General features: G+C 50.9%; 1 protein-coding gene across 3 annotated transcripts in view; it reads right to left on the bottom strand.

Annotated features, from left to right (window-relative positions):
* Nucleotides 1–20,000, bottom strand: part of dop1a (DOP1 leucine zipper like protein A) — a 37,838-nt gene that overhangs the window by 7,564 nt on the left and 10,274 nt on the right. For 2 of the 3 annotated variants that reach the window (XM_076280203.1, XM_076280202.1), the window contains exons 13-28: nt 17,896–18,162; nt 14,082–14,688; nt 13,168–13,439; nt 12,734–12,886; nt 12,472–12,572; nt 11,295–11,581; nt 8,974–10,871; nt 7,723–8,375; nt 5,764–5,875; nt 5,176–5,358; nt 4,475–4,600; nt 2,864–2,998; nt 1,976–2,031; nt 1,643–1,747; nt 1,110–1,176; nt 282–426 (exon numbers count right to left, since the gene is read on the bottom strand). In XM_076280203.1, coding sequence (XP_076136318.1) covers nt 282–426; nt 1,110–1,176; nt 1,643–1,747; nt 1,976–2,031; nt 2,864–2,998; nt 4,475–4,600; nt 5,176–5,358; nt 5,764–5,875; nt 7,723–8,375; nt 8,974–10,871; nt 11,295–11,581; nt 12,472–12,572; nt 12,734–12,886; nt 13,168–13,439; nt 14,082–14,688; nt 17,896–18,162 — 5,167 coding nt within the window. The remainder of the gene's footprint in view (nt 1–281; nt 427–1,109; nt 1,177–1,642; nt 1,748–1,975; nt 2,032–2,863; nt 2,999–4,474; nt 4,601–5,175; nt 5,359–5,763; nt 5,876–7,722; nt 8,376–8,973; nt 10,872–11,294; nt 11,582–12,471; nt 12,573–12,733; nt 12,887–13,167; nt 13,440–14,081; nt 14,689–17,895; nt 18,163–20,000) is intronic. The other variant, XM_076280204.1, reaches the window with a different exon arrangement.

Consider the following 20,000-nt stretch of genomic DNA (forward strand, 5'->3'; position numbering starts at 1 on the left):
ACATATACACACAGTCACGCACACACAATTAGTGAGACAACACAACAGCATGCAGACATCACTTTGGCATATACTCACATACAGCATATGGACATGTGAAATGTCTACAAATAGGTCACACATGCACAATAGCCACAGTAACAAGAGTCATCAAAATGAGTTGTGAAATTAGCCAACAAAGATAATGCACACACCAATACAGTGCACCACAGAAATACATACACATCACACACAGGTGACACACACAAACTGATCACACACAAGCGAGGGCAGGAACACACCTTCCACATCAGCCTCCAAGCTGGACCCGTCCACTACGATCTGGGGCGAGGGTTTGACCTCCAGGTTCCTCCGGAGCCAGGTGGTCTGCTCCAGGGACGAGCCGGCGATCGTCCCAATGGCCTCCACGATCTTATGGGTCACGTCCTTAACACAGCATCAGAGAGTAGTCTGTCTTTTAAAAGCTATTCACACAAAGTACAGACAAATCCATTTGACTCTGTAGTAAAATACAGAGACACAATACAGAACCCACTCACCTGCACTAGCCCACTCATCTGCACTAGCCCACTCACCTGCACTAGCCCATTCACCTGCACTAGCCCACTCACCTGCACCAGCCCACTCACCTTCACCTGCACTAGCCCACTCACCTGCACCTGCACTAGCCCACTCACCTGCACCTGCACTAGCCCACTCACCTTCACCTGCACTAGCCCACTCACCTTCACCTGCACTAGCCGACTTACCTGCACCTGCTCTAGCCCACTCGCCTGCACTAGCCCATTCACCTGCACCTGCACTAGCCCATTCACCTGCACCTGCACTAGCCCACTCACCTTCACCAGCCCACTCACCTTCACCTGCACTAGCCCACTCACCTGCACTAGCCCACTCACCTGCACCTGCACTAGCCCACTCACCTGCACCTGCACTAGCCCACTCACCTGCACTAGCCCACTCACCTGCACTAGCCCACTCACCTGCACCTGCACAAGCCCACTCACCTGCACTAGCCCACTCACCTGCACTAGCCCACTCACCTGCACTAGCCCACTCACCTGCACCTGCACTAGCCCAATCACCTGCACCTGCACAAGCCCACTCACCTGCAACTCCCTCTGGTCCTTCTTGCTCTCCAGGTTGGGATTCTTCAGGATGAACTCATTCAAGACCCTACACACAACAATGCATGAGTTCATTATAACATACATACACATTAATGAGGCATTTATCAACCTGTATCCATATTACACATCACTCATATTTCATCTATCAGCAGGGATTTTAGCATAAAAGCTTATGGTACTCAAATATGCACAAACACTATATCCACAACATTAAATGGCATGCCAGTGCATTCCAACTAGATATTATAACATCTATTCTTACACTGAAATGAGATTCTGCATGAGTAAAAGGCTGCATTATATAACTATATTATTTTTCTCATCTTAATTTAGAATAAAGCTCAGTGAGAGTGAGAGGGATAGTGAGTAAGAGCGAGTTTGAGACTGAGAGCGAGAGTGAAGAGGGTGAGTGAGCTTGAGTGAAGAGGGTGAGTGAGGGTGAGTGAGAGGGTGAGTGAGTTTGAGTGAGAGGGTGAGTGAGTGTGAGTGAGAGGGTGAGTGGGGGAACTGACCCCAGGATGAGGAACTGTCCTGGAGCGGGGAGGCCGAGCTGCACCGAGTCCTTCAGCAGAGCCAGAAGAGACGGCCAGCTGTCCACCAGACTGGACACGGGGATCCTGCAGGACACACACACAGTGATGTCACAATATCAATCAACATTTTAGAGTGGCCCAGCCAGAGTCTAGCCCTCAATCCATAAAAAAAAAAATATTCTGCACACGCGCACACGCACACGCACACGCACACGCACACGCACACGCACACGCACACGCACACGCACACGCACACACACACACACACACACCAAGGTATGGTGCAGGTAGAGATCTGCAAGATCTGCTTACCTCTGCACATAGGCGTAGAAGAACTGGAGCATACACACTTCAAGAGAGAGATGTTTCTGAGATGAGAGAGGAGGAGAGTTGGGTCAATAAACAAGAGGAACATCATGGCACAGATACATCAGCATTAGGCTAGAGCATCAGTCCAATGAAGGCTAAAGGCAGACAAGCATCACACCATTATGCGGCATTTGTTTAGAAGGAGCGGGTGGACAAAAACCACAAGCTATGTTTGCTTCCAAATGAGTAAATTTTTACTATGACTACACAGGAGGCAGGTTAAGAGATGCATCCATTACCTTCACTTAACAATGCCTGAACTTCACTGCACATTTGTTACTGTTAAACTATTAAAAGAATGAAAGGAAGTCTTTGTCTACGCTGAATGAGAGTCTGTGCCTGAAAAGCTCTGAAGAAACTGAACTCGTCCAAAGGCTAAGACTTACATCTTTTACAGCAATACCAAATTAATTAGACTGCACAGCTACTGTTGGAAAAGGACAAAAGCCAAAGGCTCAAAGTGTCCATTATACATAATTAATTGCATAGATAAAGTTTCACACCAGTGTATAAAACAAGGTCCTTGCCTTCAAACAGGGACAGAACCATTTTTACTTCCCATACAGAACTACCTGCATGGCATCTCTAATCATAAAATCGTGGCAATGTTGAACATTTTGATTTAGTGATTTGGCAGATGTGTCTATCCAAACTGAAATTCAGCACAAATAAACAAAGAGAGAGAGAGAGAAATAGTAAAGCAGAGTGGAATGGGAAAAGTGTTTTTAGTGTTTTTACTGGCTCAGTAGTGAAGCTGAGTGGAAAAGCAAAGTGTCGTGTGAAGAGCGTTTAAGTTTTAGCGGTCCAGGAAGTGCAGACGGGCCAGGCTACCTTCTCCTTGGCGATGGCGGGCGGCTGCTTGAGCACCTCCTTGACTGTCTGGATGACTGTCTCCGTCCGCATGGCGCTCACTGACCGCACCAGCTCCACCAGCAGCAACTGCTCCTCACACGCCACGGGGATCACCTGAACACACACACACACACACATACAGATATGATTACACACATACAGTTTAACAAAGAAAAACACACACAGACACGATCAACACAAACATGTACAGTCACACACTCACATTTTCACGAATACTCACATGCAGCTTATCTATATCTATATATAGATATGTCTGTCTGTGTGTGTGTGTGTGTGTGTGTGTGTGTGTGTCTGTTATTTGCATATCTCTCGAACCGATGGTCCGATTGATTTCAAACAACAGGTGTCTTGCTATGGGCACATAAATGTGCAGTGCCGAGTTTGGCATTGTTTGGATAAGTAATGCAAAAGATTTTGGTAAAAGTAGCACACGTTGGCTTTTTCTGCTCTACCATAGCCACTCCCCCTCTCACACAGCACAGCTCAGGACAAGATAGAGAGGATAAGCAGAGTTTTGGCAGCACTGAATCACGGGTTAAGATGCAAGATGTTTGGATGATTAAAATGCCTGCCTGATGATTAAGACTACCTGTATGCAGTTTGTTTGCATAAAATGATTCCGCGAACTTTGCAACAGCACGCCAACAAACACGGGTATGTAGTGGCTATTCAAAATTAGGCTACATAAAAAGTATGTGCAATAAACTGACGCTTGGAATAGCCCAGGCTACTTTGAATAAACAAACAACAATTCCGACTGTAAGGTCCCAAATTGAAACGAGCGATAGGCTAATGGTCCAGAATTTAACGTTTCGGAAGACAGCTAGACAACAAGTGGCAGACAGAGTGACGTCACTTATGCTAGCAAAGACGTTTTTTGAGTCACATTGTTGCACATATCATATGATTATGCATATTTCTACAAAATGGTTTGTCTTCTATATTGTTAAGCTATTCAATAGGCTAAACATAGCCTTACAAAGCTTTAGGCTCATGTCATTTCAATCAGCTACAGACAACGAGTGGCAGACAGAGCTGCTTGATGTCACCTATAGGTATATAGCCTACCAGAGATTGAGTCACATCGTTGCAAATTCCAAACGATGATGCATCATTCCACAAAATGGTTTTGTCTTCAGAATAAGGAAGTTATTCAATAAGCTTAACAATAAACATATAGCCTTAACTAAAAACAGCTGTTAGGCTTATGTCATTCTGATCTGTAGAAATGTCACATGCAGCCATGCCTAAATTCTGCTTACTGCACATTAATTATAGGCTAATATATTATACTATTCAGTATTCATTATTGAATGCTTAGCTGGAATGATGTTTTTCCGTATCATCCTATTTTTAAAGCAGGCATACCTGCGGGCATGTAATTGGGCTACAGGTTTTCTACAGGAATGGTATGTTTGAACGGGCACTGCATTAGTAGGCACAATTAGTTGGACACTGAGTGTAAAAACTGCTGTGCAATTTAAACATATGCCTGTACACACACACACACACACACACACACAGTCTTGTGCGCACACATAATTACAACATCAGAGGCAACAGGTGTACCTTGTTCCTGGCGGAGCTCTTGACCTGTTTTCTCTCGTTCCACACGTAGGCGATGGCAGCCATGAAGTGGGCCCCATGGTTCATGGAGATGGGGCCCAGGAGCTCCAGGATCTGCTGCCGCAGGTTCTACAACCACACACAAGGGGGGCGCCAGAGAGCACAGCGTCAAACAAACCAGCAAGGCACCAAACCTCAGGATGTGTGTGTGTGTGTGTGTGTGTGTGTGTGTGTGTGTGTGTGTACTCCTTTGATCCCGTTAGGGAAATTTGGTCTCTGCATTTATCCCAATCCGTGAATTAGTGAAACACACTCAGCACACAGTGAACACACAGTGAGGTGAAGCACACACCAATATAATCCCTAATATAATCCTGACGCAGTGAGCTGCCTGCTACAGCGGCGCTCAGGGAGCAGTGAGTGGTTAGGAGCCTTGCTTAAGGGCACTTCAGCCATTCCTACTGGTCGGGGTTCGAACCGGCAACCCTCCGGTTACGAGTCCGAAGCGCTAACCAGTAGGCCACGGCTGCGTGCGTGTGTGTGTGTGTGTGTGTGTGTGTGTGTGTGTGTGTGTGTGTGGTGTGTGTGGTGTGTGTGTGTGTGTGTGTGTGTGTGTGTCAGTTTGTATTTGTGTGTGTGTGGTGTGTGTGTGTGTGTGTGTGTGTGTATATAAGTGTGTGTATGTCTCAGTGTGTGTGTGTTACCTTGGTGGAGCCGAGGTTGATGTTGGAGCTGTAGCAGGCGGAGGCGGCAGCGGGCCGGTCTGAGCTGTCCACCAGGTAGAGGACGCTCCAGAGCAGCGTCACCGACGACATGATGGTGTGCAGGATGGACAGGATGCCTGCACGCGCCTCCGCCAGGTGCTTCTGGTTCACGCTCACTTGGTGCTAAAGCACCCGCACAAATAACACACGCGCGCGCACGCGCACACACACGCACACACACACACACACACACACACACACACACACACACACACACACACACACATACACACACACACACACACACACACACACACATACACATACACATACACATACACATACACACACACACACACACACACACACAGACACAATCACACACACAAACCCACACACACACACACGTAGAGAGGCACACACAAGCAGAACGTATTTAGCATTTAGACAACATTCAACTATACACATCACAAGGGTATGCCAGAGAGAGCTAAGCATTTGATAAGAAATGTGTGTGCTAGGTCTATAATGACTATGAGGGACACTGGAACACTGAGGTGATTTTTAGTAGTTCTCTATCGCCCCCACCTGGTGATATTGAGATGCTGGGTCCAGCAGGCAGTAGTGGATGATGGCCGTAACTCCCTCCAGAACAGTAAGAATCAGGTCAGGAGGAATGCACGAAGCCATCCACTGGGGTCTGCATAGTAGCATAGTACACACACACACACACACACAGTCAGCCATGAAAGGATACACAAATGTATATGTGCACACATACACACAGCCAACATACAGTATGTTTTCAATCCTATCACTGCACCCACACACATCCCAGATAAGTGTGCACACACACACACACACAGCCCAATACCAACGACACATTTACAAACACACAAACGCAGGCACAGTAAAACATTAATACTGCATGACAGCACCATACACATTTGCGTAATGTGTGCATTCATGCATGTCTATTTTTGACTCCAAATGTTCACACAAGGTGGCAGCCCTTAAATCTGTGGTCTTAGAGTGCCATCTAGTGGCAATGTTTTATTGATGGACTTGTGTCCTACATTAAACCATACACATCAACATGGGTAACCAGTATTTTTTAGGCTAGAGCTACTTGTGATGCAGCTGTGTCTACTCATGTATGTATTCCTATTCGTATAATATACTCTTTTGACTCTTTTCGTATGCTCTCCAAGTTGTTTGGACAAAAAGCGCTCAATGGTGTTTTAAGCCCCCAAAGCCAACTTCAAGGCAGCGCTGCGACCGTCAACTTCAAGGCACCTAACCCTAACCTTAACCCTAACCCTAACCCTTGCCTAACCCTAGTGCCTTCGATGCAGTCCTGGAAGACGACGTTGGGGGCTTAAAACCATTGTGCACAAAAAGCATTGGCCAAAATCAGGAATGTTAAAGTCCTGATGAACTAACAGAGAATGCGAGCCAGGGCCAGGGTCCAACCTCAGTGCCTGACCTCACAAATGCTGGATGAATGGGCAAACAATCCCACAGATAGATACACATCCAAAAATCGTGTGTAAAGCCTTCCCAGAAGAGTGGAAGCTGTTCTAGCGGTCACATGCCAATAGAGATGTAGCGGTTGACGACATATGTTTTGGGAGTGGATTGGTGGTGGAGGGATCCACCAATATTGGGCGGCAAATGGCTGGGAGGCTGTTGATCAGAGAGACATTTTTTCTGCCAGTGTGTCAAAATTCTATTTCTATTAAACGCTACATCTCTATCGTAAACGTGCTAGTTACCAACCATTTCGTTCGAAAATTCTATAACAATGATGTTTTTTAATACTTCAAATTAACATTTGCTAAATGAACCTTACATTTTTCAGTAGCCATTGGTGTGTAGATTTAAACAAAATTTAGTTTGGTTCTTACCGGGGCTTTTACTGCCTGAAATATCCGATTTTGTTTACCACGCTCAGTTTAGTGCTGGGCTGGTGGGTACTTATTCCCAACCTTTCTCACGGCACATCAACGGTTAGCCCGAGAATTCTCGTCGCAATTCAAAATTCCACTGGAGCTCCAAGTGGATTTGTACACGCAGCCTTACAACACTGTTCAGAGCTCTTTGAGTCACGGTAAAATGTAATTTTTGGTACATAGCTAATTTAGATAAACATATGGTGTGGGTGCTTGCGTTTCTTTAGGAATCCGCTGTCTTGGTTTGTATAGAAAAGAATATTAAGTGACACATACACGTGAGAGGTTGGACTTACGTGACGGTTGGTAATATGTGACGTTCCGATATATATTTAGAGTGTGGTGTCCCAAAAGTTCCTGTAGGGCTAATGGCCAGGTGTCCCAGTACTTTTGTCCATACAGTGAATATTGCTATTCTTAACAGTGATGTGCAACAGTGAACAGAGTCCTAAACAGTGATGTTGCTGGTGCCTGGTATGTATATATGAATGAATGAATGAATGTATGTATGTATGTAGGTACAGAAAATGTTTAGATCCATATTTTCCCATGAGTCCTAAGTGTAGTTGTGTGGTGGAGGTTTGGTTGCTGGTACCTGGTGTCGGTGAGTCCAGTCTCGTAGCGGTACTGCTGGAGCAGGTTGTCAAGGTTGCGGCAGAGCTGCAGGGTGACCGAGGCCACGACGCGGCGCAGCACCTTGCCCATGTAGGGCAGCGTGGCCGTGATGAGGCCGATCCACTGCGGGTGCATCTTGCAGGCGTGGTTCTGGTGCAGGGCCCGGATGACGGCGCACAGGAACATGCCCTGCGCCGTGATGGGCTGTCCGTGCAGGTACTGCAGCGACGTGAAGGGCTGCTGGGGACTCACGTGCTCCACCTCGCCCCCGAGGAGCTCGAACGCTCCCCCGGCGCCCGCAACACCGCCCCCGCCAACGCCTCCCACGCCGCCGACAACGCCGCCGGCGACCCCGCCACCGCTAACGCCCGCCCCGGTCACGCCAGCGGCCACGCCGTCGGGCCCGTCCTCGGAGGGGGTGAGCACGCGGTGCTCCAGCACCACCAGGCTCTGCAGCAGACGCAGCAGCTGGGACTGCAGGGCGCTGCAGCCGTCCAGCTGGTCCTCGGACAGGTTGATGACGCTGTCCTCCGACAGGCCCTCCTCCACTGCCGCCACGTTGGCGCCACTGCAACGCTGCTCGTGCCACTTCTGGGCGCTGAAGATGGACGAGAGCAGGCAGTGCAGCACCACCTGACAGACACACACAACACACAACAACATTTACTGTTATTTACATATCTACCACGTCATATACTTACATTTTTTATTTCATTTATTTTATTTTATTTTATTTTATTTTATTCTCACTGGTTTCATCGTCCACTACGTGGAGGACACAAACCTCTTTATGCTTCAATACATTTATGCACCCCATGGACCTGACAGTCTAGACACATCCGTCACCAGGAGAAACTTCAGTTGGAGTTTATTTAATCACATCAGGTAAAGTCAAATGTCTGGATGCTGATTAAAAAACCTAATAACAAGTCTACTCCTTAACATAATTGGGGTAGTATAGCACAAGGTACAAGAAGAGTGCTATTACAGGATGCCTCTGTGGAGACTTTCAGGAGAAAGTGTACAAGGACACAAGGACTCTGATTGATACACAGAACCTGCATTCACCCTCTGTACTTGGCCAGCGACTGAGAGGCGTATCCCTAATGAGACACTGCAGAGTGTTTTAGGCCCTGATTGATACTCAGTGTACCACACACACACACACACACACACACACACACACACAGTGTTTAAAGATCCGATTGATACTCAGCAGCAGGCTCCTCACCTTCTGCACTTTGCACTTGGACAGCAAGTCACTGATGAAACTGGCGAAGCCCTTGGCCGAGCCGCCGATCACCTTGGCCAGCTCGCCGAAGAGCAGCGTCAGCACCTCCACGCTGGTCAGCTGCATGGCGCGGTTGCCGGCCAGGTCCTGGGCGGTGGCGGCCACGTGCGCGGCGTAGTAGCTGCGCAGGAAGTAGAGGCAGAGCAGCAGCACCACCTCCAGGAACATGGCGCCGCGGAAGGGGTGGGCGGCGTGGGCGTCCTGCTGCGGGATGGGGCAGTAGAAGTCCTTGCCCATGACGGAGACGCGGTGGCGCGCCAGCAGGTTCTGGAGCAGCGAGAGCTGCGGCGTGTGCGTGTGCGTGACGCCCGTGGTGGCGATGGCCGAGACGAAGGCGGCCGGCGAGGCGCGCAGCATGGCCGCCACGGCCGAGAGCGCGTGCAGCGTGCGCGACGAGTCGTACAGCTGCAGGTAGAGCAGCACGTGCTGGTACAGCGGGTGGATGTTGAAGCGGGGCGGCGCGGGGGAGGTGCAGGAGGAGGAGAGACGCTGCTTCGAGCCGCCGCCGCCACCGCCCGCTCCTCCTCCTCCTCCTCCTCCTCCTCCTCCTCCTCCTCCTCCTCCTCCTCCTCCTGCTCCTCCGGCTTCGGCGCCTCCGCTGGGAGAGCCCACGTCACTCTCGATCTCGGACACCTCGCCCTCGCCGCAGCTGTACCAGTTCTCCAGGTCCAGGCTGTCCCCGAAGAAGATGCTGGGCGGCCGGCTGCGTCCGGCCTGGAGAAGCTGCTGCTGCTGCTGCTGCTGCTGCTGCTGTTGTTGCTGTCGCCGGCGCTCTTCCTCCTTGCGCTTGGCCTTCTTGACCTTGGGCTTGGCGCCGGGGGACTTGTCGGCCGCCGCTAGCCGCTCCATGATCTTGCCCTTGAGGCTGAGCTGCGTGCTGCTGTGGCTGCGCTTGCGGGCCTGCGGGTCGTCGGCGTGGAGGAGGACGCTCAGGTCGGTCGAGGAACCCCCGACGCTGCTGCCCGCCACGCTGGCCGTGGTGGTGCTCCCGCCGACGCCGACGCCGACGCTGCTGCTGCTGCAGCTGCTGCTGTCCGGGAGCATGACGATGGAGGGGGACGAGCTGTGCCGCGTGATGCCCTCGCGGTGCTCCTCGCCCCTGGGGAGGACGGAGGCGGGGAGGGGGGTGATGGTGGCGGAGGCCACGGGGCTGGGGGCTTCGGAGACGGAGGTGGTGTTGGTGGCGGCGGCGGCGATGGCGAGGAACTCCAGAGTACCCCCGGCCACCAGCTCCGGCAGTGTCCTGTGCTGAGCACCGGCCGGGAAGGGCCCCAGGGCCAGCCTCTGGCTCACAGGGGTGTCCGTGATGGAGGCGGACGAGGAGGACGAAGAGTGGATGCTGTCCGCGTCCGTCTGTGGCCAGGCCTCGGGGGGAGATGGGGTGTCCGCCGAGCTCTCCTCCACCGCCTGCACCACCCTGTCCAGGAGCTCCGCCATCACCGTGGACACAACCTCCTCTTCCTCCTCCACCACCACCTCCGCTTCGGCCTCCTCATCCTCCGCTGCGGCCTCCGTTGGCTCTACTGTGGAGTCGCACCCGTTCTCGGTAATGCCACCTTCTCCACCTTCTCCACCTTCGCCTCCCGCCTCGGGCTCCTCGAAGCTGCCGTTGTCGATAGTGGAATTGTTGGAGCCGCTGGAGTCGGAGCTCGCAGGCTCCCCCTGCTGGTCAGGAGGTGCGTAGTCGCCACACAGCTGCAGATTCTCACTGCTCAGGCTGAGCAGGGACAGGCTGTCGCTCAGGGGGTTGACCGTCAGGCTGAAGGGCTCCATGTCGTCCAGCGGGAGGAGGTGGACACTGCCCTGCCCACCTCTCAGACTGTCGCCGTGGCTGAAGTCTGAGAGTGTGACAGAAAAGGAACGCACAGTTTAATATGTAAGAAACCGTGGAAACAAGGAAAATAAAAAAATCACTTTCTGTACAGTTCAACTTTTGAAAATCTAGCCATCCTGTCAGGCTCAAACCTTCCATCAGTGAAAACAAATGAAAATCTGCGAGGAAAGAAGAATGGCTGTTTCACACCAAGTCCGGGTTTTTCGGACTAAATATTCCCACAAAATCAGGCAGAATTTTTTTTTCATCACAACAAATTTCGTCCAGTTTGCGACTAACAAGAATATGTATTTAATTACCAGCATGATTTTGTGCGAATACAAATTCAGACAGGTGTTAAAGGACCTTGAGAATACACTGACATACACATGCACGACCTCTCCTTGGAGCTCAGTGAAAACAGAAACAGAGAGCCCTGCCGTCTTACTATCAGAGAAACCCAAGTCCCTCATATAGATGGGCTCGGACGGGTCGCGTTCTGGGTCGGGGGGCTCGGACAGGCCCGGCTGGGGGAAGTTCTGTGCCCAGTGGCGCTGCGCCTGCACGCGCTGGATGGACACGCGGTGCGTCTTGGGGTGCAGCAGGAGCAGCAGCAGGGGCTCCAGCACGCGGGCGATGTCGTGCCGCTGCAGGACCTGGTCCAGCCACGCCCGGCCCACCGCGCTCGCCGAGCCGTCCCAGTACGTCAGGCTGTCCAGCATGATGAACAGAGACCTGGGCACGGACGGAGGAGAGGAGAGTGAGAGAGACAGAGAGACAGAGAGAGAGAGAGAGAGAGAGTGAGAATGTGTGAGAGAGAGAGAGAGAGTAAGAGAGAGAGAGTGTGTGAGAGAGAGAGAGAGAGAGAGAGTGAGTGAGAGGGATAGAGGAAGAGAGACAGAGAGAGAGAGAAAGAGAGGTTTAACCCTGTTTACTGAGTCAGTTGTTAAACATAAAAACATAATTAAAATACATGATGCATGACAACAGCACAAACATCCTATTAGACCCATGTAGAGACATGGATTAAAAGGAACAAAACAACAAATGTTATACTTCATATATGAAACACTATTTGCCCACCCTCCCCACCTTCAGAGAGAGAGAGAGAGAGAGAGAGGGAGAATGAAAGAGAGAGAGATACGGAGAGTGAGAGAGAGAAGAGAGGGAGAATAAAAGAGAGAGAGAGAGGGAGAAAGAAAAAGAGAGAAAGGGAGAGAGAGAGAGAGACAGACAGAGAGAGGGAGAATGAAAGAGAGAGGGAAGGAGAGAGAGAGAGAGAGAGAAAGATGTCTAAAAACCCTTTAATCCATTAAGTCAAATAAATCATTCCATTTCTGTGATGCCCTTCAGGCTATGAGCACTGAGACCTGGAGGGGAAGAGAAAGAGTCAGAGGGGGTGCAGAAGACAGCCAGACGAAGGCAAGCGGATCAGGAAACAGAAGTTATGGATGAGAGAGTGTGAGAAGTGAGAAAGAATCAAGAGCAGTAGACGAGATGTCAAAAAACCAAACCACACAACCCCACCCCCCCAAAAATAAATAAATAAAATAAAATAAATAATGGCTCCAAAATACTGCACTGGTTTTTAAACAGGGGGAGGCTGTAGTGTGGCGGAGGCCTACCGGTCAAAAGTGCGGTTGAAAGGGGAAGACTTGGTGATGTTCAGGTCCCTGGTGAGGTGCCACAGCACAGAGAACTTCACATGGGCCTCCAGACGCACCCTCTGACACGACACAAAAAACAGTTGAGAATGTATTACAAGAATGTGTGTGTGTCTATCCTGTTGCTACATGTGTGTGTGTGTGTGTAGGCGCGTGTGTGTGTGTGTGTGTGTGTGTGTGTGTGTGTGTGTGTGTGTGTAGGCGCGTGTGTGTGTGTGTGTACCTTGTCTCTGTGCATGAGTTGCTGGCTGATGACATCCTCACAGATGCTGGAGGAGGGCACCAGGTTGTGCAGCTGGTAGAAGAGCTCCACGCTGCGCTGATGATGCTGCGGGGTCCCCTCACCCAACTGCTCCCACAGGATCAGAGCTACAGTCTACAGGGAGGGAGAGAGAGAGAGAGAGAGAGAGAGAGAGAGAGAGGGGGGGGGGGGGTAGAGGGAAATAGAGTGAGAGAGAGAGAAAAAGGAAGGAAGGAGGTAGATAAGTGACGAGGGAGGTAGTAGGGATTATTTAAGATGGAAAAAGATTAGGAATTGACTGAGCAAGGATAAAAGACAGCAGAGAACATGAAAGAAACACAGAAACACACACACACACACACACACACACACACACACACACACACACACACACACACACACACACTGCACTGCACCTTAAAAAAGTTGGTCTTGTCAGCGATGTACTTGAGGATGCCCTGCGTGAGGGGTGGCCTGATCACCACGGCGACGCGGCCTTGGCTGGGGCTCATGGGCGGGGCCGGGTCCGCGCTGCCCACCCGCTCGGCCGTCACCATGGCGACGGACTGGGTGAGCCCCACCAGGTCCATGAGGAGGGAGATGGCCACACCCTGGATGCTGAAGTCCACCGGAGCGCAGCACGCGTCCATCAGACACTGCAGCCAACCCGCAGGGCGCTCGCCATCTGCTGGCCAACAAGTGCATCACATCACATCACATCAGAAAGGAGGGTTGTGGGAAGAGTCTATTTCAGCCTTATTTTTTCCTTTTCACTGAGGACTAATTTTTGCTCTCTGATGGCAGCATTACACAGGTGTGGTTCCTGCTAAATAAAAGTAATTGTTTCACATTGTTACCCATCCCTTCAGAGACTTTCTAATGAGGAGACAGAGCACTCAAAAACTCTCCCATAGAAATGTATGTGGTTAGTGCGTAGCGCAGTCATCTACACATATTCCGCTCTTTCCGCTGCCATGTGACATGTGAATACGTCGTGCTAATCATATGTTGTGATCGTGAAGCCTTGCGCACTCGCAGTTCTGCCTAAAATAAATGCCTGATAAGTGCCCAAAATGCGTTGCAATTATGGCCGCCGAGTGGAGGGACTTGCCTAAAAAGGCTTTGATCCCTCTCTTTATCTTTTCCCTCTCCTTACACGCCTTACTGCCCTCTTTTGGTGGATATGTTCTCACAAACAATGACACAGAGTACATGAACGGTGAAACGTGAACTGGTGGTATGGACTCGTGGTTTGGGAATAATCACACTGAAACCATCACCATTCCCTTCACCTGACACATGTATGCCTCTGAGAGGTGCATCTTCTTACCTGACAGCTCCTCCCTGCTGGGCGTGGCCTTGAGGTTGCCCTCAGCGATGTAGACGGGGAAGCTGGAGCACTCCAGGAAGAGCTGACAGGCCGCCGTGAAGGCCGCCTGACACTCGGTCCGCTCCGACTCACCCTCCTCCTCCTCCCCCCCCGGCCTTGGCGGCACCCCGACCTTCAGTGTGTCCATTTTGGCGGGTCGGGGCAGCGGCCGCTCGAGCTCTGCGACCCCTGTGGTGGTGGCACCGTTGCTGTGGGCGGCGGAGGGGGAAGTGATGTAGAGAGTGATGAGGCGGGACAGGAAGTGCTGGAACTGCTCCAGACAGCACTGCATGACTGGCTTACTGTCCTGAGGCTTGCTGAGGGCTGCGCCAGACCTGGGAGGGGGCCGCGGAGTGGTCGGCGTGGTGGTGGTGGTGGTGGTGGTGGAGGAGGTGGAGGGGTCCTCAGGGGAGTGGACTGAATCCTGCTGCGGCCGTTCGCCGTCCTCCTGGTACTGGACGAAATCGGTGAAGCTGTTCTCGGAGGAACGGCAGCCGGCAGCGTGACCATTGCTGTCCTCAAACACCTCGCCAGGCACGGCGGGAAGCTCCAGAGATGACGGCAAAGACTAGAGAAAGAGCGAGATATACAGACAGACAGACAGACAGAGAAATATCAGACACAGGGTCTTAGATGCTGGCAGGGAGCATTTATGTGCCAGAAGTGAGACATTTCCAAATGTCTCCACATTTTCTATTATCTACTATCTCTGTTCATATAGGCTTGGCCAACATGTGAATTCCAGCCGTGTTCCTGAGAATTCCAGCCCTGAGGATGATCTGAATGTCTACTATGCAAACATAAATCACGAGGTCAATAAATGTGTTGCAACTGGTTTTCAATATGGACGATTGTAAATGGACATAGACGTAGAGCCATCACCATCGGTCACTTGGTGAGGCCCTGTCTTGTCAGCAAGCATTTTTTCTCCAGGTGAGATGCAATGGGGTGAGTGACAGCTGGCACCTTGGCCTCAAATGACACGCTTTTTAATCAGACATGAGGCAGAACACAAACAACGATCTGGAGAGCTTGACAAACACCCACAGAGGACTGCGTTTTAAAAAACTCCAAAAATGCCACATGCTCTCTCTGCGCTAGCTAGTCTCTACTGGGCCTACTACCCACACCTCTCAGCCCCAGACGCTGTGAGGACACAGGGGAGGTCAGTGTACAGGGACTCCCCCCCCCCCCCCCCCACCACCCCTTAACACACACATACAGAGAAGCAGCGAGGAGCAACACAGCTGTTGAGAGTCTGGGCCTCCCAGCATGCATTGCTGCACATGAGACCAGAACTGAGTAGAGCCTTCCCTGATTGGAGGGGGGGGGGGGGGCAGTACACAAAAAATGCCCTGCAGCCTCACCAATCAACACACACACACACACAACACACAAACATAAACATGCCTCCAGGGCATCCCAGCATGCACTTCTGCTGTAGGGGGTTGGCTTTTTTTTTGGGGGGGGGGGGGGGGGCAAAGAGTTGGCTCAGATGGCAGGCCGCCTGAGCAAAGCCCAGAGGAGAGACAGAATATGGGGGTGTAGCCGGAGGGGTGGGGGGCAGGAGTGTGTATGAGGAGGAGGAGATGGGGCAAACTTCCGCTTGGATGAAGAGGACAGACCCACGAGGCCCTGCAGGCTCCTCCGGAGAGAGAGAGAGAGAGAGAGGGGCGCAGCTGCGAGATGAGCCCGATCCCCGAGTCCCCTCGGCCCCCTGCAACGCCACGCTAGCCTCCCCTCTCCTCCCCTCTCTGCCCCTCCGGCTCTCTGGTGCCCCGGAGCCCACCCTGGGACAGCGGGCCAGGTCCCCGTCCTCGTTCCCTTCCGCCTCACTGCGTCCACAACTCCACACACGGAGGCAGCCAGGTAGCCGACCGGGAGAGTGAGGGAGACACATGCACATGCTCACTAACACACACATGCATGCGCTCGCACTCACAGGCATGCATGGACACGGACACACAAACACACATAATGGATCTGCACAACATGGCTCTAACTCACATTCACACACACTGACACATAAAGAATAGCAACACACATGTAGTACATACATAACACAAACAAACACACACACAAACATACAAAGCGGGCCTGTCCAGTTGGAGCTACAACTGCATATGCGCACACACAGACAAATACACACACACACACACACACACACACAGACACAAACACAGAGCGGGCCTGTCCAGTTGGAGCTACAACTGCATATGCGCACGTACACAGACAAATACACAAACACACACACAGACACACACACACACAAATACCCACATACATAGGTCATGGTGCCAGACCCTGGACCATCCTGCCCACTTTGTCGGAGGCAGGGCTCGAGGAGGTGGGGGACAGGCGCAGGGGTAGTGGGGGACCATCAGGGAGCAGCAGGCCTGTTTCTGGGCCAACGCCTGCGGAGAGGGAGGACACAGGCCAGATCTGGCCAGTCCCTGCAGGGCCCCCGAGTCCCAACCAAAGCCTCTGTTCCCTGTCTAACTCTGTCCCCCTCACACACACACACACACACACGCACACACGCACAAAAACATGCAGGCAACAAGGCCTGTGCCTGTCAAGTTGGAGCAAGGGACCATAAAGAGGACACTAAGCAGGGTTGTTTTGGTATGGGGGTGGGGGGCATGGGGCTGGCACGACATGTGTTCACAACAGCATGGCATTCCAGCACATCACTCCCTGGTGATTAAATGAAAAACAGCTTAGATGTCGCTTTAGATGGTTCTTTTTTCATTCCACATAAAGAGACTGTCGTCTGTCGTTTTAAGTTGAGCCATGCCATTTCATGGTGAAGTAAAGAAGAAAGTTCTTCCCCTGTATGTGAGAATACACAAACCACCTATAAAGAGGTGTGTGTGTGTGTGTGTGTGTGTGTGTGTGTGTGTGTGTGTGTGTGTGTGTGTGGCACACACGTGCAGCCTATACGCTGGTGCCAACAGCATCAGAGAACGCTCTTGGCCTCAGTGAGATGAAAAGAACAGGAAACTGGGAAATTTAAGCAACTGATTATACTATGGACACGCTCCATTCACGTCCTTAGGGGCTAGTTTGGTTGTTTGTAGTTACAACAAGAGATGCCTGATTCCTGATCAAGGGAAAATATTGCGTCAATACTGTGACAAATGACTTTAACAATAGCACACTGGCGTGGACATTCATTCCAACCTAGTTCTCTTAAAATCATATCCCTCTTTAAAACATAAACTATGCTTGCATGTTCATACTGTACTGTATGTACTGTAGATAAGTATTTTGTGATTTCCTTTCTCCTTCCTTATAGGATGACAGGTATGACAAAGATATGACATCCTCAACGACACATTCAGTGATCTACTTTACTACTGTGAAGAATTGCATAAAAATGGTTTGAATTTCTGTTTGAAAAAGGGATGAACAAGGAAATCTGCAGTTGAGAGTCATCAGTTCTGTCTTAGGACTTAAATCAGGATGTCCACCTCTACCCTGAGGGTCATTGCCCATCACGAACTAGGGCCCAAGGACTACAATCAGCTCATCTTTGTTGTTTAATGTCCAGTATTGTGACCCAACTTTCTTTATCTTTTTTGATCTCTTCTTTATCTACCCAAAGCAACATACAGATATCGAAGAATTGACTCGGGCTCAAGGGCACAGCGGTGGCAGCTCGGACTCGAACTCATGACTTTTCAGTCTACTGCATGCAAACCCGGCTCCTTATCCACTACATTCCCGCAACCCCCCCATCCCTGGAGGTCCCCCAGAGAGAGAGATGCCTTACCCGCCTGTCCTCCCTGCCCAGGGCTGGTGGTGCGGTGCTGGACGTGGGCGTCGGGGTGGTGGGGGTGGGGGCGGCGGTGGCTGACCCCTGGGGGAGGCTGAGGGGGGAGACGAGAGGGGGCTGCACCTTGCTGAGGATCTTGGAGCAGAGGCGCAGGCAGTGGGTGAGCTCCCCCAGGCCCAGGGACTGCAGGTGGGCCGTCAGCGCACACACCATCCGCAGCAGCAGCTGGGGCAGGTGCTCCGTCTGGATCTCGATGTACGTCTCCTGAGGGGGGGGGGGGGAGGTCAGAGGGGAAAGGTCAGGGGGCGCAGAGTGTGAGGTCACACAGCTAGGAATCTCATCAACGTGTTGGACAGGGCTTTCATGTCAGATGATAAATCATTTAAATCTGCATCTAGCTTTGTGTGCCTCATAGCAGGAATACAGAGTTTATACATACTGTACATGCGTTTAAATTTGAGAGAATAACTGTCTTCTTTGAGATTGAGATTCCAATTGAACACAACAATATGTTAAATACTGTACAAACCCAACCACCTACAGTGGCTACACCGTGTCACACCACAGATGAACATGAGAAAATAAAGTAAAAAAATCAAATACAATGGAAGTGTTTTTCACAAACACTCGGAGTTGGAGAAAAAGTGAAGCGCATGCAAGACGGACGGACAGACAGACTTAATAACACAAAGGGCTTAAGGGCTCCCCTTCCTGCACCATCCAAACAATACACACACCTTCTCCACACACACACAATCATTTGTATGACTCACCTCTGAGCACCTACGTATTTTTAGTAGTGAAATGAAATTTGTCCTATGACTCACTCTAAGTGCTCACTTATTTCTTTTGTCCGGAAACACACCCATTGGCAGTTTAAGCCATCAGAGCTATGCAAGCTGCCGCTGACCATGTGTGGTGTGGTGTGGTGAGTGGTGTGGTGAGTGGTGTGCACGTTAGCCTGGTGACATGGCTGACGTCCTGCTTCATCAGTTAGTTCTTTAATAGCTCTGTTCAGATATTCATGTCTGTGAAGTGTGCGCGGTTGCCTGGTGACCGACTAATAATGGTAATTAACTGATGTGGTTTGTTAATTCCTGCTGACTATGATCAGTGCATTGTTGCCTGGAGACTGTATCATTAATAAATTGATGTGGTTCATTAACAGTGTTTGTTTGGATGCTTCTGGAAGGGAGTCGGGGGGAGAAGTGGAGAGAGAGAGAGAGGAAAGAGCAGACATTACTGTACCTGGCAGATAACCCGCATGCTTCTAGTAGGCTTCACGGAGGAGAGATAGAGAGAGAGAGAGAGAGAAAGAGAGAGAGAAAGAGCACAGAGCTTGAGTAGACATGGGCAAAGCAAAGCAGAGGACAGAAAACACACTTCAAGGCGGACAGAGTAGGCTAAACACACACACACACACACACACACACACACACACACACACACACACACACACACACACACACACACACACACACACACACACACACACACACACACACACACACACACACACACACACACACACACACACACACACACACACACACACACACACACACACACACACCTGCAGCCATGTGTACACACACACACACACAGGCACCTGCAGCCATGTGTACACACACACACACACGCACACACACACACACACTCCCTCTTGTGTGCGCCTGCAGTCATTCACATAGATGCAGACCACACATATCTCGTCTCACACACACACAACTCAGGTGAGGAAACACAGCATCATTGGCAGAAGAACATGTCAGAATAAGAGCATTTCACACAAGATCATTCAGCAGGACTCATTAACACTCTCCACACAGACAGCACAGCCTTCTCACACTTCCATCAGGAGCGTCTCTACTTTTAGATGCTTTTAGATACACACACACACACACACACACACACACACACACACACACACACACACACACACACACACACACACACACACACACACACACACACACACACACACACACACACACACACACACACACACACACACACACACACACACACACACACACACACACACACACCTGCAGCCATGTGTACACACACACACACACACACACACACACACACAGGCACCT

This window comes from Alosa pseudoharengus, unplaced genomic scaffold (genome assembly GCF_046254945.1).
Source record: "Alosa pseudoharengus isolate Yale_2024_CS ecotype anadromous, Long Island Sound unplaced genomic scaffold, YU_APseudo_1.1 YU_APseudo_1.1_scf_12, whole genome shotgun sequence".
NCBI classification, from domain to species: Eukaryota; Metazoa; Chordata; class Actinopteri; order Clupeiformes; family Clupeidae; genus Alosa; species Alosa pseudoharengus.